At 36.1% G+C, this 15,450-nt stretch overlaps 1 protein-coding gene across 1 annotated transcript; it reads right to left on the bottom strand.

The window, feature by feature from the left end:
• Nucleotides 1–3,157: 3,157 nt before the first annotated feature.
• Nucleotides 3,158–15,337, bottom strand: LOC108674304 (acetyl-coenzyme A transporter 1). Its single transcript, XM_018162241.2, has 12 exons — nt 14,934–15,337; nt 10,756–10,931; nt 9,901–10,027; nt 9,347–9,518; nt 8,448–8,593; nt 7,801–7,868; nt 7,461–7,577; nt 6,918–7,022; nt 6,524–6,603; nt 6,147–6,267; nt 5,168–5,404; nt 3,158–4,397 (listed from the first exon to the last, which is right to left on the bottom strand). The coding sequence occupies exons 1-12, from the start codon at nt 14,992–14,994 to the stop codon at nt 4,197–4,199; spliced, it is 1,611 nt and encodes a 536-aa protein (XP_018017730.1). The 5' UTR covers nt 14,995–15,337; the 3' UTR covers nt 3,158–4,196.
• Nucleotides 15,338–15,450: the final 113 nt, after the last annotated feature.

Below are 15,450 nucleotides of genomic sequence, written 5' to 3'. Positions count from 1 at the left end.
CGGGACAGCACGGCATTTTCAAAGTTCGAGAAAGATAGTTCCAGAACAATGACGTAGCAGCCGGCCGAAGCCGGCTACTGTCACGGGAGCTCAGCACAAATAACCTCTTGTCTCAACGGTTAGAACAGAACTCATCAGCTATCTCAATCAATCGTCAGTTATGGAAAGATCAGGTTACAAAGGCCCGATCCCTTGTGAAGCAAGCCACGAAAAATTCAAGAATCGGCAACAGGCCATGGGCCTATTTCTTCAGTGCCTACATTTCTATTCAATGAAGGAAAACCTGAAACCATTGCACTCAATGTTGCAGCCTCCTGCCTGCACCCGAGGCGATTAGAGTTGGTATAAAATAATATTATAAAGTAAAGTTTAACAGTGTAGTTCAGTAATAAAAGCGATGACGGCCAAATTTGGCCTGTCACCGAATATAGACATAGCACAATTTTTTCACAGCTCGCTTGGGGATGAACCCGAACTCACTGCTCCATTCATGTTGTTTTTCAGTAACTCGACTTTCGCTACAAAGTCTTCGGATGCATTAATGTTGTCAATACCATTTCTTCTGTTACACGAGTAACATCAGCAGATATGAGTTCTAAAAATTGTCAAGCTTTGCCCAATTACAGACGCCAGGGTTCACGAACGAGGCCAATTTTGCCCATGGTTGAATTAATACAAACATGAATTTTGCCAGTCCGCCACGGAGCAAGCATACGAGAATATAGAAAGCATAAAAATCCCCATCCTCTGCCATTTCGCTGATCAAAACTTTCATTTGACATCCTAGTCTTGGAATTGTGATCTACTAATGAGCTGAAAATAAAATAAAAAAATAAATAATAATAAAAAATAAAAAAAGCTCATGCGTACATTTGCACATAAATGAACCACGTAATTAGTATAGGTAGATGAAACTACCAATGAGCGAGCAATGCGTTAACTACGTAATATTTTCAATACATATTTTTAAAAGAATTTTAGCTACACGGTACATTTATTTTCTGGGTATATACGAGGCGAGCGGGAGCAGCTGGAGGAAAAACTTTCCAGGAAGGAAAACAAAGACTACATTTCAGTAAAAAATGTACTGATGAAAAATATCTGAGTTTAGGTATTACAATGGCCACGTGTAACGAGAGCTCAGATGACATGCACGTCGTGTAAATTACATGGAGTTTTTATAGAGTAGTTGGTTACTTACGAAATTAAGAGCCTTTATTTGCATTATCGGATGTAAAAATACAAGAATAGATGGGTAATGTTGAGGAAAGCAGACGAAAAATTTACTAGAATTGTATGAAATTAAAAAGAAAAGTTAATGGTAGAATCTACAATAAACATGATTACATACCATAAGTCCATAAGTTCCATATATTCAGCGTGCATACCTCCACCTTTCAACCATATACTAACCCAACAATGTTCTATTCGAATAAGTGCTCTATTTTATATAAATCCCAAATTAGTACAACATAATATTAAAATAATATGCATTCAATCAAGAAACAAATACTAAATAAAATTTGCGGGGTTCCTGACTCGTACTGTAATCGATCAAGAGGGAAAAGTCTGGAAAATATAACCTGTCGTCCTAAACTCCATGACCAACAAGACCGCAATGAAGTGGCGTGGTCACGATACAGTCGTGACGTCATCACTCGTCGTGACGTCATCGTCACTCGTCGTGACGTCGTCACTCGTCGTGACGTCATCGTCACTCGTCGTGACGTCATCGTCACTCGTCGTGACGTCATCATCACTCGTCGTGACGTCATCATTGAAGAATGGCGCACAATTGGAACACAAGAATAATGAGCACGCACAGCATAAAAAGTTAATACAACTCAAAACGTACAAGTCCTTCCAAAAAAATTTGACAGGATCACATAAGAAATTGTAAAACAGGAATAAATACATGGAACAATACAAATCTGCGCTCGGGATTACCCAAGATAACAAGTTCAAAACAAAATAAAAGTACGAAGTGTCAAACATTTGACGGATACAAACAGAAATTAAAACCCGTTATAAATTAATTCCAGTATCACACTGAATCAACATTAAATACCCTCTAACAAAAAATTATTCCAGTTTAATCCTGAATAAATAAATTTGCAACGCATGTACCTCTGGGGGGTCGTTGAAAAACATACAACAGAGAACAACAGCAGTTCATGAGCAGTAGTTCAGTTTGGAAACTTACCCTATATTGCACTGGGGATCCAACACATCATCAGTTTCACAACAACGTGACGGCAAGTTACGGTACAAATTTTTAGGAATGGGTTAAGGATTCATCAGATGCTGATTTTAAATCGCCATCGCTGGATTAAAAGCAGAGTTGGCATCTCAGAGAAAAGATAGGGGCCCGTGAGCAGCAATAGAAACGAGGGGACACATGAGCAGCAATAGAAACGAGGGGACACGTGAGCAGCAATAGAAACGAGGGGACACATGAGCAGCAATAGAAACGATGAGACATGAACCAGAGGATACCTACCCGAGCCACAAAATGCAAGTGTAAGATATCTTTGTCTACACGCAAATAACATTGAAATAACGTTGACTACAAGTTGGTTTCGTTGAAACGAAGAATCAACGACATTGAAACATTAGAAGTCACACGTGCTGTGTTTTGAAATTTCCCCAACTTACTTAGCTTTCTGTATACTTAAGCTAACACCTGAGGTCTCGCACAGGAAAAATGCTTATTATGCAGTGGATCATTCAGTAATAATGCCCCTGAAATGCACACTGATCAGGTCTTATGATGATTAAAGTGTGGGATTCTTTTAGGTAAAAATCACGTATTTCAACAGTAACTTTCACTGATAATATCTTAGCATATCGCGCATTTATGTCCAAATAAATGTTGATGTATAAATGACAACACAGATCCATGTTTCCTCATATGAGGTAAGCATAAACATTCAGAAACAAAAACCATTCGAGTGAAATTCTCACTCAAAAATAATACCACCTTATTCATACAAGGACACCATGCAAGGAAGACGTGGTAGATCCTACGCATAACAACCGCCCATAGTGCAGGGCCATACTTTAAAAAAATTAAGATATCGTAAGTTCATCAGCCAATCATTGACGGCCTTTCGATCAAAATCCACCAATCATAGACAAGAAAATAGAGCGTAAGTACTTACGTTCACTAAGGGAATTTTGAAAGTATGGCCCCAGTAAGAGGACGCGCAACTTTCATCTGGTTTCGGGATGGAGAATATGTAATGTCATCTAGATGTTGAAAGATAGACAGTTTTCAAATTACTGTTAGATAAGGTAATGGTGAGGCACCATTATTTCATCATTTGCGGGTCAACAAATGATGGAATGCTGTTAAGAATGTCGAAGAAGAAACGGAGTGTAAAAAGTCCTGAGCAGAAAACATTTTTCAATGAGAGTTTTTCAATAAATATTAAGTAAATGACGGTAAATTGTTATTGGTGAATGTTTAGAGTCTATAGAAATGGCGAATGTTTAGAGCCTATAGAATGAATATCTTGGGCAACTTGCGAGACTTGATTTCAAGTTGCACGCTATTTCATACCAACAATAGAAGAAATTTAGACAAAAAATTTGTCAACTTTTAGCATGCACTTCCTTATATAGTATAAATGATAATTATTTCTCAACAAGTTAGAAAAAAATTGCGTGTATTTAACAAACGGCAAGTTCTTTTATCCAACAAAATATCGCAGTGTCCAAGAAAAAACTTATCCATCAAAGAAAACCGGATAGTCAATAAAAATTCCAATAATAAAGTCTAAGAGTGTGAATTTATACGTGATTCCCCCCACCCAAACTACATAACCAAATGGCCAAAAATTTACTAGCGGCGAAATGGTAAAGTAATTTTTGTGCAGGTTGATGTATGTCCAGTCCCTTACGCCAAATATCATAATTTGAATATTTGGCTGATTTCATGCGTAATATTCCCGCTAAAATCATCTTAACTCTGAATATCACAGAATTCATGCCAAGTCAATTCTTAACTGACCATATATTTCTTAGGCACAGTATTTTCCGTCGCTAACTGTAAAACAATACAGGAAGGCAATCCCTAACCTCCCTTTCAATACTTGGAAACATTACTCACAACTTTTCCATAACTTGTACCAAATGAGGCACTCAAAGGAATAGGACACCCTTTTATATTAACATCAAATCACCTCATACCCTAGTCAGTCGCTTCTTTTTACCCTAGAATCTTTTTTGCCTCGACTGGAGACGAGCCAGGAGCTGGTTGGTAATCTCTGTAGACGGTTTACTTCCTTGGCGCCCCATAAGACGAACCAGAGGAGGCCAACAAAAAAGCCTATGAAGCTCTCGACGTAATAGCCGTCGATCGTGGTCGCGCATTTTCCTCCAGCTGCCAGGCATGCCTGTAAAGAAGTAGGTATTTATAGTCCTTGGCAAGGAGAAACCCTTATAGTGATTAATAATCGCTCAAAACTACAAATTACAACCAAAGTAAAATTAAAGAACCGAACATATTCTAAAATACCCGCATGTGATTGGGCATCAAAGCAAGTTGACGCTTATTGCAGTTAACAATGGCGTTCTGCTAGGATACACAGGAGTCAGCGACAGAATATTGACATTTGCAAATGACCCTGGAATATAACTGTACCAACTGGACAGAATATAATTAAAATAAATGGTCCATGAACTCAACACGAGGATTCAGTGGGCTTCATAATTTTTCAATATGCCTGAGAGACGCGGTAACACAGGCATTGATAGCAACAACAGGTCATTGTGCAAATTCATTCAATTTTTACTAATCACATCCCTTTCGTAGGCAAAATACCAAATTAGAAATGGTCCAACATCATCACTTAATGTTGGGGGGTCAGCTCAACAAGTGATCAGTAGTAACAACAAGGACCAAGTGCTTCATACTGCAACCTTATCGAGTATCTTGACGTCAAAGCTACTGCTATCACCAACCGATTATAAAGCAAACGAAAAAAAGGAAAAAAATTCATAATCCAACAGCGCGTACGGTATATACTTAGGCTAAAATATTCCAACATTGGCACCCCAATATCAAGTGCTGCCGACGCCATGACTGCGATATATCTAAGAGTGTGGTGACGAAATAAATATGGTTCTAGATCATTTTCCAGATCAAGTACTGTAAGGTAAGAACCTCCTTAAGTGTTGTAGAGTCACAAGTGCTGCCGGCGGCAACGGTGGCGTTGAGGGCGTCAGGAAGACAGCTGCTCCAGGTGAGGTCCGAGACGTAGCGTAGGGCGACCCACGTGGGCCAGTTGCCGCCCAGGTTGGTGAAGGTGTTCAGGAGTGTCATGTAGGTGCCGCCCACACTCGGGTCGCTGATCACTGCGAAGAATGCCATCACCGCCACGAACATGCAGTTCTGAGCTACCTGAAATAAATCATTGTCAGTAATTACAAATATTTAAATAATATTCAAAACCATACTTTCGAATGAATAAAAAATGTAGTGAAAGTCTTGTCAACGTCAAGGATCGATGAAGAAGGAGCAATCAAATATCTAACAGACTTGAAAGGTTTAATAGCAGAAAATCAACAATTGAATAATCAAGCAGTATGATTTATTATTCTTGTACATTAAAATTCCTTTCCAAGAATGTGTTTTTTTTGCGTTTAGCTTTTAGATTGACAATAGACCATAAGAAGAGATGAGCTTTAGTTAGATTATTTCCAGTTATTTTATTTTTCTCGATTAATTGGATAATTTTTCCTCCTGATGTATTTGGATGGAGCTAAGTGTAAGCCAGACTGTGGTCACTCCGTCCTGACAGCTTGCTTGGATCATTACCTTGATACCAACTATAATGGATGGCATTTTCAACAGAGCGCTACCAACACACCAAATAATTTAGTTTAGGATTGCGTTCAATTCTTTTTGAGATGTAAATTAGTGTGCAACAAAACTTTACTGATGACATTGTTATGGCAACATATCAGTTTTGCTACGATCAACTTCTTGTTTAAATCAAGAGTCAATCATACTTGTCAAAACTATTAAAATAATTATAAGATTAGTAAATTTTAAAAGAATCTGTTGTAAGTAAAGTTGATAATGATGTAATTTGATGCAATGGAAGGCAGGAAACCATCACTAAGCAGTTTTAATGACACACCGAGTTGAGCATATACACGAAGACAATGAGGGCGTAGTACGGCGCGTGGTAGACCCCATCAGCGTCTGCGAACTGCGGTGTTACGTAGATCACGGCAGCAAATACGAGGCCCATCACAACTCTGCGCGCAAGGGACATGTTCTTCAATTGATGAATACCGTATATCAACATTGCCAAGTAATATTACAGCACAATCCAAAAACATTACTAAGTAATATTACAGCACACTTCAAATACATTACTAAGAAATATTACAGCACACTTCAAAGAAATGTGATAAAAACATCAGCACAAAATAGTATCAGAAGGTAACCGCATTGCCACAGATTACAAGACAGACACAACAACGTATGCTGTAGCATCTTGCATTGACTAACCTGAATGGATAAGCACGGTTGAATACATTCATAGGGTAGCGGCCAGCAGTGTACCGAGAAATGATGAACGGTAGGAGGAGCTGGAACCATGCAAAGGTAAGAATAATTAAAGTCTTTTATCTACTAGTAAGTATTAGTTTAAAGAGTTCGTCATAAAATAAATTATACCAACGCACAAATTTATCTAAGTACCCATATTATCATTCTGCTTATATCGCAAGTTCACAAGGAATTTAAAAGCAAAGAAAACCCCAAGCAAATTCACCATATCGATATTGAATTCAATATCGATATGGTGAATTTGCTTGGTGTTTTCTTTGCTTTTAAATTCCTTAAAAATTTATCTTAACAACGCAAAAGAAGCTAGAGCAACACAAGAGACGAACAGCAGTACCTGCACTGGCGTGAGAGGCACGGAGAGCAGCGCGAGTTTGTCTTTAGGAACACCGGCCTCAGTGAGCTTCAAGGCTGTCAGAGCGTCAGTAGCTGCAAACCCAATCTGTAAAATAAAGATAAGAGTTGAAACTGTTTACACAAATGAGGGCGCTGTGTTATTGGGATTCTTGATATTTTTATGCATTATATAATTGTCAGAGATAATTGAGAACAAGTAAAATAAGTAATAAAAATGAGTTATTTAGAAAAAAATGATCATCTCTGAGGTAAACACTAGGCAGCATTGATTCGATTGTTCTTTCCCGCGAAGATGTAGCTTCACTAACCAAGATACAAGTCACTACCGGAGTGTCGTTAGTTTGAAGAAATCATTTGAAGCAAATTCCCCGTTTTAAATAAATGGAAAGCTATGAGTGTTTTTATTCCCCTATTATACATTTGTTTTTTCAAATTTTGCAATGAAATTAGGCCTGAACTTGTTGTAATAGTGCTTAATATTAGAATTAGGAGAAAAATTAATCAAAAGGACACCACAAACAACCTTGCATGTGAGCAGCACCAGCACGCAGCGCTGTATGTCATGCTTCTTAAGGATGGTGAGAAGCATCTTGTATGTATCCTGGAAGCCCAATTGGTTGTCAGAATCCTTGGAGTCATCCTGGGGTGAAGGTATAACGTTACAAAGCGCCTGAGTCATATATTTTGTAAATAAAAATAAATAACAGGATATTGGAAATTTACGTCTGAGAATTAAAGGCTGAAAACTACATCAACTCTACCGGAACAATTGATAGTCAGATAGGTGGCTTACATGCTTGTAACTTCTAACACAGAGAGTTCTGATTGAGTAATATCTGACTTAAATTAACAGCTTAACTCACCTCAGTCTTGCAGGCCCAAACAAAAGAAGTTGTCACCAAAAATACGAGGCCCCAAAAGAAGAAATAACCTGTAACATTTGAGGAGGTAAAACGTTATCATATCCCTGCTCAATTTATTAAACAACTTTTAGAGGTTATCTAAAGATAGTTGATATACAGAATTAATGTTAATTTAATATTGCAACTAGAGCATCATGATGAAATATTTCGAGACGAATATTGTACAAATGCACATTATAGAATGGTTATCATGTGGCATACAAAAATATGTTGAGGATGTAGCAAAATATAAGCAGCTGCAAGAAACTCAATTTCATTTAAAATATATTGAGAATTTAGCTAGATATAGGAAGTTACAAGAAGCTCATCATCATATAAAATATGTTGAGAATTTAGCCAAATATGAGCAGCTGCAAGTAGCTCATCATCACATAAAATATGTGGAAAATGCAGCCAAACGTAAGCAGTAGCTAGAAGCTCATTTTCATATAAAATATGTTGAGAGAATTTGCTGTTGCAGGTAGCTCATCATCATATAAAATATGTTGAGAATGCAGCCAAATATGAGCAGTTGCAAGAAGCACATTATGAAAAAAAAAAAATATGTTGAGAATGCAGCCAAATATAAGCAGTTGCAAGAAGCTCACCATCAAGAGTGACAAGGGAGCTCTGCAGCCCCAGGTAGTTGGTGCAGAAGTCTTTGCTCTCCAGCACCAGCAGCACAACAAACCCAATGCTGAAGCCTGCAGTCTGGCCAACCGAATTGCACGTTGAGGCATAGCCAACTTTTTCTCTGAAAATATTGTTCAATGTTATTCTCCAACTGATTAAATTTGTGGCTGAGAACGAAGGGTTTATTTTTATATTTTTTTGGCATCAATTGTAATATTACTAGCTCACAAAAACCTTATATTGGACGAATGCGTTCATTATATAGAAGTACCTACATAACCTCAATTATTTTCTTGGTAATTGATCAAAATTGGCTCTATTTCCCTGTTTTTGTTGTTAGTTACAATGGAAAAATTCCTATGAAATGGGGATCAGTCAAGTTGTACATAATTACGTTAAAAACATATTTAATGATAATTAGAGTTTATTACTTGATACTTTTCACTTAAATTATCCTCGTGCAATTTTTTAAATAATATTAGCAGTCAGTAAGTAAATCAATGGAATAAATTTCATAAAGTACTATGCTCACAAATTTTAGCTGCTTCAGTAACATAAATGACACTAGACCATAAATGTGATTTTTGTTATTGGTTGCACTGTGGTATGTATAGGTACAAAAGTGCTATACAAAAACAAATTGTTCAATTTAAAGCAAGATTAAAATTTCCGGCAGGCTTAAGCTGAGAAAAATTGCACAATTCACTTCCCTAAGCTGCAAAAATAGGAAGAGGTCAAATTGTGCAAATATTTCATATCAAAATAATATATAAAATAATGCGGACGATATAATACGGTATTTCATCCACATATCAAAAAGTTGCATAGAAAACGTATACTAATTGCTAAAAGAAACATGCAGGAATAGACACACTTGGATAGCATGGTGAGTGCCCAGCCATCCACTGCTATGTCTTGTGTTGCAGCCAGGAAATTCAAGGCAAAGAATATTGATGTTAGGAAGAGGATGTTTGGTCGAGTTGAAGGGTCATCTTCAGACCCCAGCAGCGTGTCCAGGCTGTATGACAACACCAGCAGGAACACACCTGGGAATGGGTTGAAACACATGTATAATCTTTACACATTAATGAAATAAAATTTTGAAAAGAGCATGTAAAAATTGTTAAAAATTTTGGTGTGAGATAACATTCACTAACTGCTGACTTGTTTTTCAAATGAATAAATTTGCTAATTTAGCGGGTTGCAAAAAATTAAGAAAGTGCAATCATATTATTCGTTAGGTTCACCTGAATATTGCTTTTGAGAATAAAACTATTTATCCTCATTAGAAGATAATTGTGTTAATCTTTTTGACTTGCAAAAAATTATATATTTATTCTTTAAGTATAAAAATACATCAATTTCAAATTAAACATCTTTGGCACACTTGATATAAATTAAAATGTACTTCTCCAAGCAGCTGCTCACCAATGAGGTACTGAGCTGGAACCATCCACGACTTTCTTCTTCCCATGGATGGCCAATAGCACGAGTCTACGAGAGGAGCCCATAATAGCTTCACACTGAAGGGCCACAGGGCTAAACTAAATGTTGCCTGTGTGATTGATAAGACATTTGTTATGGCTGGAAAACATGAAACAATATAGTTGAATTAATACACAATAGATGTCATTTATACATATAAACAAATGTTGCGGTCATTATAGTATCAGTTAAATTACAAGGAAATTATCATGTTTATATCCCACAAATTGACATATCTCATCAGTCAAGAAAAATTAACTTAGGAAGAATAATAAAGTTTTTTTAAAAGTCAAACAAAAAGTTAGGACAAAAATTTAATTTATATTTTTATTATCTGAATTGAATTTAGACCATGATGTTTAAATGCAACACAAGAATGTTGACAGAGATAATTATGGGACCTATTAGCATGACTAATTTTGTCTTCTCTGATACAGGTAGAAAACATCAATAAATAAATCAATTAAAAACTGCTAAATGCTTTTATAGACATAAAGGATTTTTTTCTTATTTCTCAACCAGTCTTAAAGTTGATCTTAGCTTAGCAAAACAAAGAGTTTAGGGGCAACTAATTAGATTAAATTGCCTTGGAAAACTACTGACAAATTTTGCAATAAAAAAAGGTAGTACGGTAGTGCATTAAATTCTAAAGACACAGGATTCAAAAATGGTAAGGTAATTTTTACGGGCAATTATCATGGAAAATGAAATAACAGATTGACAGCAAATACACTCAAGGCAGCATAAATGATAAACACTACCTAGTCAATATACCTATACCTATATATTTCTACTTACCTGTTCCTTGTAGGAAATGTTCCTGTTCTGAAGGATCATTGGGATGCTTGCAGAGAGGCCCAATGGGATGCCTTGCAGAATATAGAGGAAAAGCAATAGACAGATGTTGCCTGCCTCAGATTTTTCTCTTGTAGATACAGAACTTGCTGATTTTGAATGGCTCTCCAACATTGTTTCTGGAATATTTAAAAGCATTATAATAAATACAGATATAAGAAGAGGGAAATGAATATTAAAATGCAATAATGTTAGTAGCTTAATCATGGATGCTGCACCTACTTATATTACCATCAAACAAGGTAATAAGGGACTGTCCTCTGCCATGGCATAAAAATGTTATAGCAGCCAAACTAATTGAAATACTGCAAAACTAAAGATAGTGGCATAAACTTCAACATTTTTCCTATCTACGTAGCATAAAGTAAGTTGAGAAATCATACATTTACTAGCTCTGAATAATCCCTAAAAAATATAACTCAAAACTCACTGCAGTGAGTGACAGAAAGCGCATTTTCTCATCAACAAAAACATGCAGTCACGGATGGACAGACAGATGGACATGGCAAGCACAACAGTGAATTTTTTCATAAATGAGAAAATGCACTAAAAATGTTGAAACGTGATATTTTAAAAATGTACCCACACCTGTTAAGGTTTAGTTGTAGTTAAGAAGGAATTTAAAAGCAAAGAAAACAGCCAGAATATTAACCATTTCTTAAGAATGAAAACGTTTCGGAGTCCAGCTCCATCGTCAGTTCAAAAGTTCAAAACCTATAAGAAAATAAGAATCAATTAGAAAACTAAATTCACATCGAAGATAAAAACATAAATTGACAAAATAAAAACAAATACACATAAGGATGAACTTTTGAACTGACGATGGAGCTGGACTCCGAAACGTTTTCATTCTTAAGAAATGGTTAATATTCTGGCTGTTTTCTTTGCTTTTAAATTCCTGGTAAACTTGCGACTTAAGCAATCTAGTAATTTTTGCGCTTGTAGTTAAGAAATATTGACCATAGTAAAAAATTATGCTTGCTGTGTATGCTAAAATTCATCAACGGAATTTTTGTACCTTAATCTAAAACAAAATGGCAGCCATTTCTGCATGATGGGGTATTAAGAGACACCCCACAGGGTAATATGGGACATCCCTAAGACCCTAAAAGCGCATTTACAGCAGAACCTTGGTTAGTGAAGGCTTCAGTCACCAAAAAAATTAGTTAAAGACAAAGAATTTTGACTAAATTTACATATCTCAGCAAAAAATTCACTTGACAAAAAATTAATGCATCATTGATGATCACAAAATTGTGCATGGAATGCCATAAATATAATTGTGCACCAGGCAAATAGAATGAAAAGTAATAAACCCAAACTTTGATTCATTGCTCCAAAAATATGATGGTTATCACTAAAATATTCCTCTCTTTTTAGGTGTTTTTTTACAATCCTTTTTGTGATAGTGAATTCACTTGACTCAAATAAAAAGGTGCAAAATTACATGCCCAGTCCTGTAAGTTTGAAGATACAGAAGAAATGCTATATATACAGATGATGCAATAAAGCTTGCAGTAGACTAGGACCTAGGTTGTTGTCAACAGCAGTCAGCAGGTCCATGTATAAGGTAATATCATATCAATATACCTACTGCAAATAAGTTTTCAGGGGTGTCCAGTATTACCCCAAGGCCCAGGCCCAGGGCCCAAGCAGGCTGGAATTCTAAGAATGGAAGTTCACTTATAAAAAAGCTTTCCACCCAAGGTGAAAAGCTTTCCTTTGATACAGTGCTCTGCCATGTTACTGACTATATATAAATGTAAAGATGGATCATAAGTGGACAAACTGTTTCAAATTTCAATTGTATAGTACATCAGGTTTGTTATAGAATAATTTGGATGTTGTTTGATAGATATTTTTTATTTTATTTAATGGATTTTTTGAAAAATTTTCCAGGCCCTTTGTTCATAATGAAGTTTGTGTTAAGTATTTAGTTAACCAGTACTGTAGCACATATACCATATTTGGGGGCGGGGCTTATGGACACAACCAATCACAGCTTGAAAGCATCTCCATCAACCAATCACAGCTTGAAAGCATCCCAATCAACCAATCACAGCTTGAAAGCATCCCCATCAACCAATCACAGCTTGAAAGCATCCCCATCAACCAATCACAGCTTGAAAGCATCCCCATCAACCAATCACAGCTAGAAAGCAAAATAACATTACAATTCCATTAACCAATCCAATCACAGCTGGAAAGCTGAAAGGGGCTAAAATCACTATCTTATCAATCAATCACAGCTGGAATTCTGGAAAGGGATAGGATGTGTACATAATTGACTGAAAGTGTAAAGTTCCTGGCCTTTCCAAGCTTTCAGGTCCTGCTTTCCAATATGCTATGTGTACTGGTTAATTTAATATCCCTCTAGAATTCCACACTGGGCCCAAGTGAGGTGTTCTTTATTACCCCATTTTCATCGTGCAGAAATGGCCACCATTTTATTTTGGAATGAGGTACAAAAATTTCATCAATTACATTTTTAAGCCAACACCTGTGAGTGTGAGGCTGTGTGCAACTTTTATGTAAGTAAAATTTTTTAATACAGTGAATTTTTTTTGTGCTACCAACCTCAGCAGTGGTACGTACCTACTTTTCCCAAATCTCACTTTTCACACTTTTCTCAGGGATTTTGTAGAGGTAGCAAATGTAGGATTTTTCAAGTTGCTTTATGCTAGGTACCGTAAAATGGGGTTACTTTGACCGGCAGGGTAACTTTGACCACTTTTCATTTTTTTAATAAAAACCCCCAAAACTCAAAATCAATTTGACATAGAAAAATTTTGTCAATGGCTGTCAAAGGCCTAATACTGAGGCTAAGTAACAATAGAAAGATTGAAAAAGTTTGCATATCTAATAGGTTAAAAAATTAATAATGTGACCCACAAAAAAGAGCTATTATTTAAAGCCTGTCGGAGTACACCCTCCAAATTTTTTATTTTTTGGTAAAATAACTCCAGGTTTTGATGCATTGTAGTAGAACTCTTCTAGTTACATACCGGTATGCAAAAGACAAATTTTAGGAAAGTGTCATAGTTTGCAAATGGGGGGTGCCGCCCCCCAATGGGGGAACTTTGACCACCTAATGGCAGCCGTGACAGGGTAACATTGACCAGCTTGGAAATTAAGTTACAATTACCATAGGTACCTATATAACCTATTTTATGTTTGATACACCTATTGGGCTATTAATGTTTTTGGTATTATTGCAGATTAACTACATCCAAAAAAAGGGTGTTTTTTTTTTTAATTATATGTTTTTTGGGGTGTAGATTGCGAATCTGAAATCCATTTTTGGCGGTCGGCATCAGAAAACCGATTTTTTTCCGACCCAAAATGAAAAAAATCGGTTTTCCGATGCCGACCGCCAAAAATGGATTTCAGATTCGTAATCTACACCCCAAAAAACATATAATTCAAAAAGAAAAACACCCTTTTTTTTGGATGTAGTTAATCTGCAATAATACCATGTTTTTTTCTTTATGTTTCAGACTCTACAGTCTACAGAGCCTTATATATAGTAATTTTAACTTAATTTCCAAACCAGTCAATGTTACCCCATCACGGCTGCCATTAGGTGGTCACATTTCATCCATTGGGGGCAGCGCCCCCCATTTGCAAACTATGACAGTATATAATGACACTTTCCTAAAATTTGTCTTTTGCATATGTAACTAGAAGAGTTCTACTACAATGCACCACAACCTGGAGTTATTTTACCAAAAAATAAAATCGATTTTAACACCCGGTCAAAGAAACCCCAAGAGCTGGGGTAACAAAGACCATCACTTTTTTTAAGTTACATCGAAACTATGAGAGGCAGGAGCCAGCAATTTATGGTGAGTAAAGCTAGAGTATAGACCTGTATTTTGTGTGTTTCAATTTAAGTTAAACTTATCCAGTAAAAAAATGGCATCATTTTGAAAAAAAGTGGACAAGTTAGCTAGTATAACTTACAACTTTACTTCACAAATCACAAGACATAGCAAACTGCAAAGATGACAAAATCAAAACAGGAATGCACAGAAATAAAGATAAGTCAAAACTCAATAGATAAGCATAGTATTTACATAATTTAGAATTATATTTTGCTACTTTAACTGTTTAACACTAACCTTTTACAGAATAGGAAAATTCAGTACTGGTAGATATGTTTCTTTTTCGACTTTTTTCCATGACTAACAGTCTAATAGGAACACAGTAGGCTACACAGTCCAATCAAACAATTTATAAAAAGTAACAAGATACGACGCAATTTTAAGAATAAAGCAGCTTTAGTTTTCAAGAACGCGACAGTACCAGCCTACCCAGATAACGCCAGAGGGGTAGTCCAAGTCAAACTGACATTTGTAATATGTTTATGACAGGGAAACTTGACTAAGCCTACCAATGTCAATCAATTTCAGCAGAACTCCACGTCGCACCGCAAAGTGCAAACGTCTAATTCTGACTTGGATTTTGGACAACGTTTATTTTTTTACCTTAAATCACTGAAAATAGATCTGGGCGAGTCAGTTCCCTTTATGAATGATTGATTGAAAATACACGAATGTAATCAATCAAAACATTCATATTACAACTCAAATAATAAGGTAAAGAAAATTAGCAAAGAGGAAAGAATTTGAAGGTTAT

Source organism: Hyalella azteca, unplaced genomic scaffold, assembly GCF_000764305.2.
Source record: "Hyalella azteca isolate HAZT.00-mixed unplaced genomic scaffold, Hazt_2.0.2 contig3122, whole genome shotgun sequence".
In the NCBI taxonomy this organism is placed as follows: Eukaryota; Metazoa; Arthropoda; class Malacostraca; order Amphipoda; family Hyalellidae; genus Hyalella; species Hyalella azteca.
Note: the sequence above shows the minus strand (reverse complement) of the source record. Positions and strands in the feature narration are given on the sequence as shown.

Coding starts and splice junctions, on each gene's coding strand:
- LOC108674304 (XM_018162241.2), bottom strand. CDS start 14,994: ATGGAAAAAAGTCGAAAAAGAAACATATCTACCAGTACTGAATTTTCC. Junction 10,932..14,933: donor ATTTTCCTATTCTGTAAAAG/GTTAGTGTTAAA, acceptor TAAATATTCCAG/AAACAATGTTGGAGAGCCAT. Junction 7,869..8,447: donor CTCCCTTGTCACTCTTGATG/GTGAGCTTCTTG, acceptor CAAATGTTACAG/GTTATTTCTTCTTTTGGGGC.